The sequence below is a fragment of the Phaethon aethereus genome (assembly GCF_964289735.1).
Source record: "Phaethon aethereus genome assembly, chromosome: 5".
In the NCBI taxonomy this organism is placed as follows: domain Eukaryota; kingdom Metazoa; phylum Chordata; class Aves; order Phaethontiformes; family Phaethontidae; genus Phaethon; species Phaethon aethereus.
In genome coordinates, this window is record NC_138579.1 from 20,266,497 (window position 1) to 20,283,524 (window position 17,028).

A 17,028-nucleotide genomic window follows, 5' to 3' on the forward strand; every position below is an offset into this window, starting at 1 on the left:
CAAGAGGAATTTAAAAATTTTATTCTGGCAGTTAAGAAGTGTTCTTCAGTCCATCCTGGCACCTGAGAGGCTGCACAGCTATAAAGTTGTGATTAAACAGCATTTTCTGGCCAAAGGGTTTGTCAAGAGCCTTCCAGCCAGCTCTAATATGACACGAAGCCCAGCTGTGTTTGGGTTGCATAGGACTGACTGCAAAAGAGTGTTGCCACCCTGGAGTTTCAGTTATCATTGGACAGTTTCTTCAAAACAAGTTTTCCTTGCCATTCTGGACGAGCCAAAGTTAAAACAGAGCTACGTGCATAGCTGTTTCAACCAAACTCAACCCGTACTTGAACCATTAGTTGGCCTCACACCACACACTGTCCAGCAAACCAAACCGCCAGCCTTCACTCTTTTCTCGCCTCTGCCACCCAGCAGTGCCTCACTTCCAGCCTTCTGCCACGGCCCAAGTTGCTTTGGGTCACAGCTCTGCATCGGAAAGATCTCCCGAGTTTTCCTAGCAGAACTGATCACTTGCTTTATTTGTTCCCACCGCCGGGCTTTGGAATGATCTTCTGACAGTGCATTAATCTGAGCCCTGGAGAGCTGAAGTTAAATCATACCAAGTTCCTGGAAACGGAAAAATTCCAGCTGGAATTTAACCAGGAACGCCTTGGAGCCGGTCAAACCACTCTATGCCAAAAATAGAAATACTCACATATGTAGCGTTAATAAATCATTAACATTCTTCACAAATTCATGATAACTGTCTATTAATTGTTAGTTGACCTTCTAGAAGTCTTAAAGCTTTCCTCATACAAAGACATCTTTCTATTTAGAACTCCAATTATCACAAAATGAAAATAATCACAATGAGATCATACTCTCTTAAAAAAAACAAAGTATGACAACAGCTATGAAGAGAGATCTCAGTTTTCAGAGCACACTGCTCCATTTTCATGTTACTTTCCCTGAGCCCTCTCTTTTCAGGCTCATCAGGGATAGAAGTAAACAGTTTCTGCATGTAATACAAAGATTCTACATACAGCATCGAGAGAAGGTGGAAAGCAGAAAGCATTCCTGTATGTTCCTATCTTCCTGTATGTTCCATGGACATCCCAGGAGTATTCTGCCCCATAGCTGGCTCACATTATTTCCAAAGTTCTCAAAACCAGATAAAGCAATAATAATGATTACTGGGCCTCTAAATTGCCAACACAAGCTAAGAAATGAGCAACCTAAATACCCAAGTTCCTGGTACTTGCTTGAAGAATGAGTGTAAAATTCTTCTGTGTTACAGGAACTCTCTAGCTCCATTTGCCCTTTGAATAAGAGACTGTATAATAATTTCCCCACCAATAACTCAAAGTCATGAGCTTTTTGATTTGAAAGATTGCCTCATAACTGCACTAGAACTTGAATGTAACTAGAGAGGGTACAACAACAGGGAAAGGGTATGAAAGATGGAAAAGCAGCAGTACTTCATAGAGTTTCTCCATGGACTGGTAGGTGACAGTGTGGGAAAATGAAAGAAAACTTCTCCTTGCTAGCTAGATGCCGTGATGATTTCCTACACCTTTTCTGTGGTAACTCTGGAATGAAACAGGGGTAGAAAAACATTAGGCAAACACTGGGAAGTACTCCCAGTATACTCTAAACCATCTTGGGGAATGACACTGCAAAATGAACAAGACTGCGCTGGAACAGCTACCCAGTCAGATTATTTGGGATCCAAAAGTACCACACCATACTGCAAGATTTCCAGGCTGCAGGACCAGTGGTTCATACACCCCATAGAACTACTTAAGACTAGTCTTCAGCAGCCAAGCCCACCCACTTCAATGCAGTGTTTTGGGCAGTACTTGCATGTCTGCAAGGTGGGGCTGGGGGGGAAGAGGATAAGGAAAAAAACTGGCAAGAAGCCAAACCAGCAAACACTAGAGCTTGCACTGGAAGTGCTAACTGCAAAGCAAAGGTTCAATCCAATTCAAAATGTACACAGGAGAAGATTGAACAAAGGATATATAAACAAGATTGACTTTATTTTTATTTTCATTTTACATACTGAAACTTTTATTCCAGCCACTGGGGCCAACTGACAGTCTCACAGAACAGTAAATTTTAAACTTATCACAGCTAAAAATGCAGAGAGAATCTCTGAGAACAGTCTACAATTGTTTTAATCTTGAAAAGCATATTATGAACCACAGTAAGGAAAAGGCATATAAAAAAGGTATTTAAAAATGCAGTGTTACGAGTTCATTTATAATAATATGGTTACAGATTCTCCAAGAATCTTCCCATCATCAACATTTTAATATTTCTTTCAACTACAAATTAATCATTATAGCAGACATCATGGCTTAAAAAACAGAAATATGCAGCCTTGCAAGTAGCACGGTGGGCTCAGTGTCGGTACATCACAGGACACTGGAAACATTCACGACGGAACCCACATATTTCCATGCGTATCAGGGGCGTTAGTGTAAGGAATATTCCAAATCCATGGTTGATCTGTAAACCAAAACAAAAACATGCTCATGACAAATTCAGTTATTAAATATAAAAATCTGATCCTCTTCCTCCCCTCCCTTTGGAGGAAAAGGAAGGTTGAAATTCCCACTGGTTTTCACATACCCCCATGTGATATTTCTGTTTACTTGAAATTTTTATTCAGCTGTTTTGTAAAACAGTAAGATTTAGAGTTTTCAAAAGGCTTTGCTTTTCCCCCCAAAATTATTTTAAATACAACTAGCATAACCCAACATAGTCCCCACCTGCTGTAAAAGAATTGTATTTCAGACAATACACCAGAACAGTAATGCAGCCAAATTTGGTTTGGCCCATAGGCAGCAAGTTTCGTGCTGCATATCTCTTACCCCAATGGAATTATAAATAAGTGCTGTAACGTATTAGTATTTTTTACAGGGAGAGCAAGAAGAATTCAGTATCTAAGAACGACCCTGCATGAACTCTGAGACGTTCAAATTCACCCCGCGCTTCTTCAAACATTACATTTTCTGATAAGCAACAGGTTTGCAGCAGACAGTTCCCTCCCTCCACTTCTCAGAATACAGAAGCTGTTCTCGCTCTTGGGAAGGAGAAAAGGCAACGCAGCAGGAACCAACTGCTAGCTCTGCAGCTTGCTCTAGGCTCTTCCTCCTACCACATATATGTTGCAGAAAAGCAGCTGGTTTATGAAGCCAAGCTATTATTCTACTTCTCTCAGGCTACTCCTACTGAAATACAGAGAAAACGCCTTCAATCCTTTCAGTGCCTTTTCTCAAATAAGAAGTTTCTATAAATCTAGCCTGCTTCTTTTCTCCATCTACAAAATAAGCCCTGAAGGAAGACAGGGATGTTAATCTGTACAACACACAGATTAAACGGAATTGTACTAAGGATGACGGGAGTAGTTCATTTATCAAAAACAAGCTACTCATATGGATGATATACTATGCATACTTGCTAAAGAAGATTTGCTATATGCTTGCCAATTGAAATTTTAGATAAGCTATTGATTATGATTAATAATGCAAATGTTTTACACAAGTGTCTTTACAGTAATAATAGGGAAAAAAACCCCTTTAAATTACAACATAACTGAACCTGCTTGAGTTGGGAAAAAAGACTGTTTAGAGGTTATGAAGACTGATAGGGATGTTACAAGTCACAGGAATGTGATCACCAGCGAACAAACAGCCTATACAACAAATACCATCTTTCACATAATGTTATTATAAAAGGACAATAAAAGCAAACATCCTTGTCTTCCCCTGATTTAAAATCACAATATAGCTTCTAGGTAGAAGTAGTAGTTGGTTACAGTGGACAGATGATTTCCAAGCACAAAAAATTAAGGCATCAGAAAGCTGAAGAAACTATAGCACTTAACTCACACCGCACTGCCAAGAAAACATCTCTGGGTTTCTGGGTTAACTGCGGGATATCTAGACTTTGAGTGACATCTTAAAAAAAAAACAACCAAAAAACAACTAGCACCGTTATTTCTCTAGGCTTCTTTTTACCAGTCTGCTGCCTGAAAGCTACATGTACGTTTTGTATTTTAGATTAATACCTTACCACATAATAGATATTGCCTTTCCATCAACCTTACTAGGAAGCAGCAATCCTGAAGTTAAGGTGGAGAACATTAAAAACTGTAGGAACGGATACAAAATAAAGTACACTTTATTCTGAATACTGCATCCAGCTCTGGAGCCCTCAGCACAGGAAAGACCTGTTGGAGCAGGTCCGGAGGATGCCACAAAAATGATCGGAGGGGTGGAAAACCTCTCCTGTGAGGACAGGCTGAGAGAATTGGGGTTGTTCAGCCTGGACAAGAGAAGGCTCTGGGGACACCTTACTGCCACCTGCCAGTACTTAAAGGGGGCTTCTAAGAAAGATGGGGACAGACTTTTTAGCAGGGCCTGTAGCAACAGGACAAGGGGTAATGGTTTTAGACTAAAAGAGGGTAGATTAAAACTAGACATAAGGAAAAAATTTTTGAAAATGAGGGTGGTGAAATGCTGGCACAGGTTGCCCAAAAAGGTGGTAGGTGCCCCATCCCTGGAAACAATCAAGGTCAGGTTGGACGGGGCTCTGAGCAACCTGACCTAGTTGAAGATGTCTCTGCTCACTGCAGAGAGGTTGTACTAGATGACCTTTGAAGGTCCCTTCCAATTCTATCAAAGAAAATGTTGGAATAAGCCTTAAGGATTCCAAGCATACAGTCAAATTTAATCATTGACCTCTCTCTATGACATCAGAATAAATCCAGTCCCACTCAAGCATCTTCACTACAATCTGCAGATACTCTGTTTAATTCAGCAAAACATACAGGCAGAGGAAGACTTAGATGTACAGAAACAACTCTAGTCACCTCCTAAAAAAAAAAACTCTGAAAGGCTTCAGTACCTAATTTAGTTCTTTCTTTATTGTGACTATCCTAACGAATTTTTCTTAATTTTCCAAGTATGTAGCTATTGACATACTTGGAAATTTATTCTATTAATAGGATGCTGTTGGTTTTATAAAACACCTGATACTATTTTAATAAACCATGTGTAAAACTATTGCTGAAACAAATTATAACTCAGTTACTTTTAAAATATCAGATCTAATTTAAAATTATTTATAACTTTTAATAGGAGCTATAACAGCAAGAGAAAGAAAATGACTATGTACAAATATTGTATGACTGTAGCTGCTTACTGTTGCACACTAAAACAACTGCCACACTTTTGAAAGTTAAATCTGTTGATCTTGAAAAAAGTTAACTGTTCCCTATTTCCCTTCCAAGTGAAATATTCTATTCTATTCATAGCCCCACTACACATATTTTTAAAGTGTGCTCAACGTACTTACCTCTCACACCTCTCAAGCCCAGTCCTTCATTTCTGATACCCTAATTTTGTCTCAACTGCACCTTATTAAGTATTACCTAGTAACTCAGTGCCACTGCTTCTTTCTTGCCTCATTTATAAGCAGCAGAACTCTAGCACTAGAGTTAGTACAGAGTAGAATGAACAGGGCCATTCCCACTCCACTGCTACTTAAAGATTATCTGAAATCTCAGACAAAGTGCTGTTTCAGTTATACTCAGGCAGACTTTTGAAGATTCTCTCACAACTGGATGGACTGTCACATTTCATTTAAAGATATAGAGAGGTCATGGAGAACAAGACAAGTTTTTTTGCAAGTACACCTGGTTAATCACTCAATCCTCCACGTTCTGAGATAGCGTTACAGAACATGAAATAATGAGCTGACAATGGTACAACAAGGTTGTTTTGCAAATTTTAACAATAGTATTTTATAAATGCAGCATATTGTGTAGGTCAAAAACATGCCAGCACGCCGTCTTAAAGCTCCATGTTCTCGTAAGTATGACAGATGGCAGTCAGGTATGTACAGCCAAACCCAGAAAAGTCTGTGAATTACAGGAACATGGAATTGAATAGTAAAGTATAAAATACAGTTAAAGTATCTTTGTGATCCTCTTCCTTCAGTTTAAAATACAAGTGTCTTTTGCACTGTGAGTGGAGTTCTGGATAAGAGCTATTCCTGGCTGATTTCTAAATGGAGAGGATGGATTCTTACATCATCTTTCACAATATTTCGTGAGTCTTCCAACTGAAGAACGTAGCTGTGAAGTAGTAAGTGTTCACATATACAGAAAGGTTATTTACAAATAACCAAAGTTCAAGTTATTCTACATATACATTCTAGCACAGCAAACTTACTCCCTGCCGCATGAGGCTGGAAACTTCTCCCTCTCAGCATTTGCGGAAGGTGCACACTATACTTCAAGTCTCTTCCCCCCTCCCTTTGGATGAGCATGGCATTTAAAAAGGAACTTATCTTGTTCCTCTCAATGCAAAAATAATACCTGAAAGATTTCAAGAAGGGGGAAGGGCAGACGGGGAATAGATGTGGGATGTATAATTATATTCACAAACAAGATAATAATTCCTGAAGGCCAGGACTATCAGCACTTTGGAGAGGGGGAAGGGAGAAAAAAAAAAACAACCCTGTACTGCAGTTTAGGAGGAGGATTTGCTTTGTTTCCCAAAGTGTTGATGTGATGAGAAAAAAAGTCCTTTGCACTCTTCCGAGGCCTTTCCCAAGTTGTTCTAAAAAAACCCCACCCTTGATGTACTTCTGTATTGAAGTTTCAAGTTCCTACCATACAGCAGATTATTTCCTCAGTCAGTAAATTGTGTAATATCTAAATCACAAATTAAGTTATATTCCTTGACTACAGCAAGCAGCTTGTACCTTTTCCCATGTAAAAAAACCCTGAGGCTGTATACCTTTGTGTAATCTAAGTCTGCTGTAAGAAACTTCTCAACAGGGTGAAACAAAAGTGATAGGGGAATCAGTGCTCAGGCACTCTAAATGAAATGCTGTGCTTTCATGAGAGGATCAGGCCAGCTTGTATTGGTAAGAGAGATAATAAGCACTATTGCAGCTGAGATCATAGAAAAAAAAATTGTGAAAAATGGACAAAATATCAAGCAGTGAATATCTGAAGTTACATGGAAATGGTCAACTTGCTCTGCCATGTAAGTGTGGCAATGGAGTACTGACCAGTGAGTTGGGCCCTTCACAAGGGAGAGAACTGTTCATGTGAGACATGTTACTGATCCGTTTCTGCATCCTTAAGAAAATGAAATCGCAGCTGTCAGAGGTTGCAAACTTCAGCTAGAGAACTAATGAATTGTTAAGTGGACTGTTCATTTCTCCACAATGCTTCAACTTGCATTAAAGCAAATTTTCATCTCATTTGCCCACCATTCTTCCAGCCTCTCATAGCACGAGATTTGACAGCTTTAGCCCCCTAGTTACAAAGGTAAAATAGATTTTTCCCACCAGAAAATAATGAAATACATTTTAATACATTTTAACAAATTGTTAGAATGGTTCAGGAAAGAAATCTTCAAAGAGCAAAATAACCAGACTAATGTAATTCATACAATTGGCATATATAGTAATATGTAGTTTCACTCTAACGTTAGATCGATTTGAACTGAGCTGGAACCTGTCTTATTTTCTTGTATATATATTTTCTCTATGCTATTAGTCAACTGAACAGCCAGTTTCTTTCCTTGATTTAAATATGTACATTGAAGAGAAAACTCAATGAGAAGTAACTTGTTTATCAGAAATCATCCCCCCTACTTCATAGGTTTTTCTTCCAGATGGTTTAAGCAGAGCATTTTGAACTAAGAGCTCACAAAAAGCTTTTATAAATTCCTGCCTTGTAACCCAGTCACAATTCAAAGAACCACTCAAATATATTTTTAGTTCATCCCCTTTTCAGTAGCACTGTAAGAGAGTTCTGTAACAAGTACATGAGATTAATAAATCTGAAATCTGACAGAATAATAATGTTTCAGAAATGTTTCATCTGCTGAGGTCTCCCTAAAAAAAAAAGCAGAAAACAGAGCCAACTGAACATAAATCTAATCACACTTAAATGTACCTAGAAAGTTCAGTGCAAGTCACTAGGAAAAAGCTACAGAAGTAGCTCAAAATACCAAAGCTTACTATAACACAACAACATAGTTTACAATATATGTGAACCATAGATTCACTGATTCATTGGGCTAATTAATCATGGAATCATTACTTTCTGACAACTTTTAGGTCCAAAAATAGTTTTTTCAAGCATAATGGTGTGGGGTGTGGTTTGTTTTTTTTTTTTAAATCATCCTATGTAGCTAAAATGAGCTACTTTTTAACTTAATATTAACTTTTTATATTTTTGTAAAAATATTTCCGGTATGATTTCTCTCAAAGAAATCTACAAACTCCTCACCTCAACTTGAAGTGAATATGCTGCTACCAACTATGGTTTGAGACCCAGTTAAATTTCATTCTGTGTTCTCTTCACATCAAAGGACTCTGGTTGGCACAAGCAGTTGGAATTTACCTGTCCATGTACTGTAAAATGCAGCTCTATGCAAGTTTGAAATACAACTGAAAACTAAATGAAAGCAATTGGAAAATTTTAGATATATTGGTGTCACAGAGGTGATATATCATAATTACCCTACCAGTGACATCTTAAAGCATATCAATACATCCTTCAGTGATCTAAAGCTTAGCCTATGATTATACCTCAGTGAAGGATAATCTATCTCTATGGGAGAGAAAAACAGGGCAAAACCAAGAAGTTATTTGTCTCACAATGATCTCCATTTATACTCTTTAGAAATCTGTGGAGGAAGGAGGAAGAAAATCTTCATGATCGTTTCTCCAAGAGATTCTATTTTTCTGTTTTGCCTAAATTTGAGTTTTAGAAGGAAACACACTGACTAATGAGGCAAACTAGGCAAAGGTGGACAAGTCTTCTGTCTGTATTTTTTTTTTCCTTCCTGTTACATGGGGTGAGGGAAAAGTAGAACTGGGACCAAATTATTTCATTACTACTGAACTTAATGGACTTCTAAAGATTTTGGATGAACCTCATGAATTATTATAGATGAAATCAGACAGATTATTTACATCTGTGGTGGGTTGACCCTGGCTGGACCCAGGTGCCTACTCCCCTCCTCAGCTGGACAGGGGAGAGAAAACATAATGAAAGGCTCATGGGTTGAGATAAGCATAGGGAGAGATCACTTACCAATTACCATCATGGGCAAAACAGACTCAACTTGGGGAAATTAGTTTAAATTATTACTAATCAAATCAGAGTAGGATAATGAGAAACAAAACCAAACCTTAAAACACCTTCCCCTCACACCTGTCTTCTTCCGGGGATCAACTTGACTCCCAAATTCTCTACCTCCTCCTCCACAGCAGCACAGGGGGATGGGGAATGGGGGTTGTGGTCAGTTCATCACATGTTGTTTCTGCCGCTCCTTTCTCCTCAGGGGGAGGACTCCTCACACTCTGCCCCTGCTCCAGCCCAGGTCCCTTCCACAGGTTGCTGTCCTTCAGGAACAGACTGCCTCAGCATGGGTCCCCCATAGGGTCACAGCCTCCTTTGGGCATCCCCCTGCTCTGGCATGGGGTCCTCCCTGGGCTACAGGTGGAGATCTGTTCCAGCATGGAGCTCCATGGGCTGCAGGGGCACAGCCAGTCTCACCATGGTCTTCACCATCAGCTGCAGGGGAATCTCTGCTCTGGTGCCTGGAGCACCTTCTCCCCCTCCCTCTTCACTGGCCTTGGTGTCTGCAGAGTTGTTTCTCTCTGGCTGCAATTGCTGTTGCCGTTTTTTTTTCCCCCATCTTAAATAAGTTATCCCAGAGGTGCTACCACCATCGCTGATGGGCTCGGCCTTGGCCAGTGGTGGGTCCATCTTGGAGCCAGCTGGCATTGACTCTCTCGGACATAGTGGAAGTTTCTAGCACCTTCTCACAGAAGCTGCCCCTGCAGCTCCCCGCTACCAAAACCTTGCCACACAAACCCAATACAATATACTTTACTGCTGATTTTATCATTGTATGTCCTGAGAATCATATTGTATTATTGCTTTTCAAGATTCAAGATGCATTTACTTCACTGTAATGGTTTTCACACTGAAGTCTGGTCGCATCTGATGAACACTAAATAGTATGACAGAAAGTCATTGTCACAGTATGACAAAGAATCTCTGCAATTAAATTATTTCCACAAACTAAGGAACTGCTTTTCTTTCACTTTGTTACATTAGATAATAATATAATGCTGTAACATTAAATATGTCTGAAGCGAGATTTGAATTTGCCCAAGTACAGGTATTTTGGTATACCTATCTTCTTCTTACAACTTTACATGACAAATGTATGGCCCTGCTCCTGATCATCTGTTCACTATTCTGCCTGTTTCTCCTCCCTCCTGCTGCTGATAGGATTTTTCTGATTATATGAAAGTGATGTGTACTTTGCTTTCCCATGATTAGAGAATCTGAGTTCATGGAAACTCCCCGGGAGCCTTTTCTCCTTCAATTATAGGGATCAGTCAATATGGTTTCTTTAGGGAAAGGACAATTACTTATAATTAGTTGCATTTCTGCTTCTCAAGACTTTATTAAAATAAATCTATTTATATCACTCTCCAGAGACTTTGGGAGTTGATGACTGTATTGTTAAGGACAGATTATTTTATGAGTCCATCCTAAACCGAGGGAATTCTTTAAACATCTTTTCCACTAGCAGGCTAAGGAACCGAAACAGAATATTTAGGAAAGATGTGGAAAAGCACAGCCATCTGACTTTGCTTCCATTGCCAAAGCCCAGACAACTTAAATTCTGACATCTGTTCATATCACGGGAGAAAGCTGACACCCAAAAGCTGAACTACAGACAAGCGAGTTCTCTACAGAAATAAGCTTCCCATGCAAAAAGTGAAAAATGTTCTTTGGGGAAAAAAAAATATTTACATTTAGTTGAAATATGCATAAAACTCATTGACATAGTAAGTTGAATGCAGGAATTAAAACAAGAACAATATTAATTACACAACTACATCCTTGTATGAGGAAGATAGTATATGCAACACATTTGAGAATACACACAGATTCTTATTTTTAATATTTTTTTTCAAATTTCAAAAAATTTAAATATGACCTTTTAGAAAAACCTTCCAAAAACATCAGTTTGAGCATTAGTTACTAAGCAGACAGCGCAGGCATGTCCCAGAGCCCAGCAGTTAAAACTGTAAGAATTCATCCATGAATGTAGATGTTCACAGCACTTAATGGAACATCAGCTGGTATCTCACCACTTACCTTCTTAAGAAGAGTTGAAAGCCAGGTCAACAATAATGATAGTATGTAATATATTCTTCCCCTTTAGTTAGCTAGTAACACAGGCACATCCCCTGCCACCCCTCTCCATAACAACATTAATAATACTTATACTGTTTTATTTAGTAGAAAACATGCTCTCCATAATAGATTGTATTATCATTTCTACATTGAGCCAGTATTTTTTCTCTGGAAAAACTGAAATATCATTTAAGAATTCTTTTAGGTAAGTAGTAAGGTCTTAAAGCAGAAAAATCACCTCTGCAAGTTACAAATGTAACGTGCATCACATTGAACAGAATGCCTGGCTGTGTAGCTGGTGCCATACTCAAGGTTTTGGCTTCTATGATCATGGATCTACCTGTAAGAAGCCAAGTTTGCTGGGAGCTGATGGGAGGCAAGAACCTCTTTGCCAACAAGCTGGCCAGACGTATAAGTAGGGCTTTAATCTAGACTCAGTGGCAGAAAGGGATGAAGTTTTGAGCAACACAGAAGAGCCAGGGGCTGCCAATGCATCGGGAACCAACAGAGAAACACCTCTAAAATGCTGCAAAGAAACTACAGCTTGTTCCTCTTAAAAAAAGGTGACACGGTCAACAACCCAGCTGAAGCGCACCTATACCAGTGCACACAGCACGAGTAACAAACAGGAGTCAGAAGACACTGTGCAGCTAGAAAGCTGGGATCTAACTGGTATCACTGAAACCTGGTGGGATGAATCATGTGACTGGAGCACTGCAATCAGTGGCAATCAACTGTTCAGAAGGGACAGGAAAGGAAGAATAGGGGGGTGCCCTCTATGTAAAAAAAAAAAGTGGAATGCCTGCACAGAGCTGTGTTTGAAAAACAGCGATGAACAGGTTGAGAGCTTAGGGGTGAAAAATCAGAGGTCAAGCCAACACAGGAAACATCATAGTTGGTGTTTACCACAGGCCGCCCAATCAAGAGGATGCTGCCGAAGCATTCTTACTTCAACTACAGGAAGCATCATGCTCGCAGGCTCTGATCCTGCTGGTGGACTTAAGTCACCCTGAAATGAAGTGTCTTTACTTTTATTTACTATATAAGACTCTATAAGCTTATTTACTTCTTAGCTTTTAAACTAAGTCTAAAGCTATGAAATGAAATAGAATGGACCAAAAGCAACTCTTCTGTCTTCTTATTTGCAGAAATTCTTTCACATCTGCCCTATGGTATTTCTTTCACACCCCACTTCCAGAGGACTGTTTTTTCCTCGCACCTGACCTTTTCCAAACATTCCTCTTTTAACACTGCTTTCCCCATTAGTTCTGCAGAAAAACATTTTGATTCCATAAACAATATCTATTTTCCTAATACATGCAAGAATCCCAGAAGAGGAATGAAAAAACAATATTTAGGTTGTTGATCCAAAACTGAAACAACAATAAAGAAAAAGTGAGAACCGAAAGACTCTATAGTGCTTTCTTCGAAGCCGCAAGCAGAATGTGAGACTGGTATTATCTCAAATGCAGTCATGCCACAAAAATATTAAAATAAAGCTCTGAAACACAGCAGTGTTCAAGTGACTCAGTTACTCAAATTAGTTTGCTCCATATATAATACACCTCCTTTTCTTCTGAAGTCACACCTTACCTTTGCTTCCATACTGTTCTGGTGGCAGGTCATAAGGTACAGGAAAATATGTTGCTGAATCATTACTTTCTGAAAGCATTTTCCTTCTCACATGAAAGTAACCTTTATCCAATCCCTATGAAGGGAAACATACAGAAGACAAACTTATTAGTTTTGGCAGAAAAAGACAAACCTAATCCACAACAGACTCTTTCTCAGTAACAGTTATTTTAATAAACAAAATTACCTCCATTACTGAGATTAGATACTTCCCAAAGCACCTTCCTGCCTTAAGAACTCAGATTCTCTTTTTACTACTATTTCAGGTTCTTCTCTTTCTTTTACATTCATTGGCTTAGTCCCACAGGTGGGTCCACATTGGATATGCTCTACCTTCTCAGTCCCTTACAAATATACCAATGTATTTCCATGTTCACTAGGTAAACATGCTTGTGGCCTTGTGTGTTGTGGTTTAACCCCAGCTGGCAACTAAGCACCATGCAGCTGCTTACTCACTCTTCTCTGCCCCCCACAGTGGGATGGGGAGGAGAATAAAAAAAAAGGTAAACCTCACGGGTTGAGATAAAGACAGTTTAATAGGACAGCAAGGGAAGAGAAAACAATAATGAAAATAGTAACAGCAGCAACAATGATGACTTATAAAAGAGTACACAAAATAAGCAATGCACAATACAATTGCTCACCACACACGGACCAGTGCCTAGCCAGTTCCTGAGCTGCGGCACCCTGGCCAACTCCAGGCTGAACAATCCCAGCTCTCTCAGTCTGTCCTCACAGGAGAGGTGTTCCATCCCTCTGATCATTTTGGTGGCCTCCTCTGGACCCACTCCAACAGGTCCATAACTTTCCTGTGCTGAGGGCTCCAGAGCTGGACACAGTACTGGCAGGTGGGGTCTCACCAGAGCAGAGGGGCAGAATCTCCTCCCTCGACCTGCTTGCCATGCTGCTTTGAATGCGGCCCAGGATATGGTTGGACTTCTGGGCTGCAAGCGCACATTGCCAGCTCATGTCCGAATATTAACTTATACTTCATCCAAGCTGTAGGATCCATTGGTGCAAGTTTTACTGGATTACTGTTTTGTGACAGTACAAGCAAGCTTCTTAGTTACCACTAAATAATCCCATTTTATTCAAACATACATGCTGGATGATTTATAGTCCCATCTATATACAGTACTTTTACAATACTGTAAGTTCTTCTTTATTGAAGTTTTATTTCATCAAATGTTAGCATTCTAAGCTGGAGGAAGCAGCATTCACATGACCATGCAAAGCATGGGATACAAAGCAGCCTTACACCTTGTCCTTTGGTATTCATTAAGAATAGTAACAGAATAGGGAAAGCTGCTGAAGACAATATCAGGCTGTATTACAGCAGTTCTAGCAAGTCAGTTCAATAAACTCCTTTAGAATATAGGTGCTGCTTTTGTCTCATGACCCAAAGTAACAGGCAACTGGTTATAACATAAGAAACACTGTGTATTAACTTAAGGACTAAGTAAAAGCCACTGCCTTTTAAATGAAAGAACAGGGGAAACAAACAAGGTCCATGCTGAAGGATTGTGTGAATGAAAATCCATTTTAAGTTTCCCTTTCTTATACCATTAGTCAGTTGAATTTTGATAAAACTTTATCAAAACCAGGCCACAACCTTTTGTAGAGCTTAGCCTTTAAGCAGCAATATGTTCAAAACAAACGAATTCAAAAATATAGTATTATTTTTAAAATCTCATAAACATCTAAGTGTTTGAAACTGAATAGAAAGACACAAAATTCAGAATTACTTAGAAAAAATGCAACAAGTTGTACAAGCTTTACTTCCAATGAACTTGAATCACTCAGGAATTGATAGAAATTTCCTGTAAAAATGTCAATAACCATACTTATGTCTGTAGTGGAAAGAACATGAAATATGCCAGAGATGCCATAGCTCACAAAGAACAGGAACTGTGCAAGTGGTGGTAAGAACTTTTTTCAGAACTCATAGGAGTCAGGTTTCAGTTGGTGGGGAGTCTGGGCGGTGTAGTACCTCAGTCCGAGGTACTACTCATAAGGTAACATTTAAATGGCAAACTGAAATGGCTTGTATGAGATTTGATCGGCCCAAGCACCTATGAGCTTTTGTCTTGTCTTCTACATGCAGCTATGAGGGAAATGTAGAATGGCAGAGAAGGCTTCTCTGCTGTATGGCGAGTTAGTCCTTACCCTACAATGAGCTTCATATGCATGCCTGCTCAAGAGCACCAAAGCTACACAGCTGTTGCCTGGTGTCATCTTAGTTTGAAATTTGTATAACCACTGCTATCAAAGCACATAGAGTAGAACAACACCTACTCAGGCCTCTACATACATACATTATAATCTCAGTTTAATTCAAGTATCAAGAACTATGCCACATGTTCACAGTGGGTGCTTTTCACACAACATGAAAGAAAAAAGCACCACTTGTAGGATATTTTTAATATCCTTTTCTTTCCTGTTATCCACCCTTTTTTCAACCCAGTAATGTTTTAGTTTCTGCTTCATTTCTTATACCCTCTGTTCTTCCCTGATGTTGTTCTCCAACCCCACCGGACTCCATCAGTTGATCCCAAAATTGTTTTATTTGTCTGTCAGAATTTAACCTGTAGGAATCTTCCATTCAGGAAATGCTAATCCAAGAAAAGATATTTAGTTTTCCTCAAAAGATCCTGGAATAAGAGTCTAGGTTATAGCATACATTCTTTAACAAGGCTCTCTGAGGAGATTCACATGGTTTTAAAAATAACTCTCAGCTGTCCATCTTCACACAGATTACACAGACATTGAAATAAGTCACATTTTGTCTGTTTGGAGCATTTCCTGGATGTTGACAGCTCTCATTGCTGTCTCCAAAAAACCAAACCAGCAGGCTCTTGCCTAAAAAAAAATTCTGCCTGCCTTTTAAATTTTCCTCAGCCATATTCTGTTCTTTCGGACTTTTCCCTCTGCAGCTATATTTTGTTCTTTGACTGCTGCTCACAGCAATACATTTTGAAATATTAAGAGATACATTTCTCAGTTGGGAAAGCATTTTTCTTTGTACTTATGACACTTTAGATGCCGTTACAGGTTCTATTAGTGCCTTAGCATCATACATTGTAAAAGTTGGCATTGCAAGTAAGAACAGGAAGCAGAACAGCTTTTAAAATTCTGCTTTCCAGGCTTTTTTGCCCCAAACACAAGGCAGATTGCAGACTTAAAAAAAAAAAAAATATCACACAAGATAGAGGTAAGAGTCACTATCCCTACTTGAGTGGGATTTAACACTGATATCACTACAGTATTTTGCACTAGTGAAGTAACTCCTACAGGAAACAGCCGATTATTCCGCTGGATGATTATGGGACTATCCTTTCCCATGCCAGTAAACAGAAAAAACCCTCCGCTCTTCATCAAACTATTTAAAAACTCGCTAGTTCGGGCAGTAAAGAATTAAGGATGCATGCAAACTTTACAGTGACCATGCTTCTCTGGCCAGGAGAATACACAATGAAATCCTTCCTCAACATTGAGGCACATTTATTCGAAACAGAGCTTTACTCAACTGGATCAGAACTTTTTTTTTTTTTTTTAAGAAGCCCACAGTGAAAAATTCATGTACCTAATCCCAAAGTTCCTTGGCTTAGAAAACATGTTTCTGCATGTCTCTACCCCTGGAGTCTAAAACCTTGCAGCTGTTCTGTGAACACTAAAAGCAATGTTTAACATCCTAAAGTCCACTTATAAAATCTCAGTTTACCTACATTGTATTTATTTCCCCACCCACTCTATTTTATACAGAACACTTCACCTGAAACTAGAGAAATCAAAGAAGAAAATGGTACTACACTACTTTGGAAGTTAATGTTACAGTCAAAGAGCTTAACCTACTTTATTTTGGTTCTGGTCTAAGCTGAGCTATGACTGAAGGTGCTTGGTTCAGTTGTTTGAACTCAGCAAAAGATTTAAGCAGTTCAGTTCTGATGATCACACACACACAATATCTGGCTGCTCTCTAATCCAGATTCAGCTCATTCAGCTCACCCATCCCCACAGGCAACCATAAAAAGAGTATTTCACTCATTACCAGTGAGTATTCACCATCAAATACAGCATTTCAGAAACTGAAACATTCTTCCTAGTTGTCTGTGACTGATTACCTAAATATAATTATAGCATCTGATAGCACTAGGTAG

The 17,028-nt window shown here is 39.1% G+C and overlaps 1 protein-coding gene across 1 annotated transcript in view; it reads right to left on the reverse strand.

Moving 5' to 3' along the window:
• Positions 1-2,419: 2,419 nt before the first annotated feature.
• The window catches only part of TDP1 (tyrosyl-DNA phosphodiesterase 1), a gene marked incomplete at both ends in the record, with an annotated part of 47,520 nt that continues 32,911 nt past the window's right edge, over positions 2,420-17,028 (reverse strand). Inside the window, 2 exons of the mRNA XM_082000324.1 lie at positions 2,420-2,493; positions 12,833-12,947. Coding sequence (XP_081856450.1) covers positions 2,420-2,493; positions 12,833-12,947 — 189 coding nt within the window. The remainder of the gene's footprint in view (positions 2,494-12,832; positions 12,948-17,028) is intronic.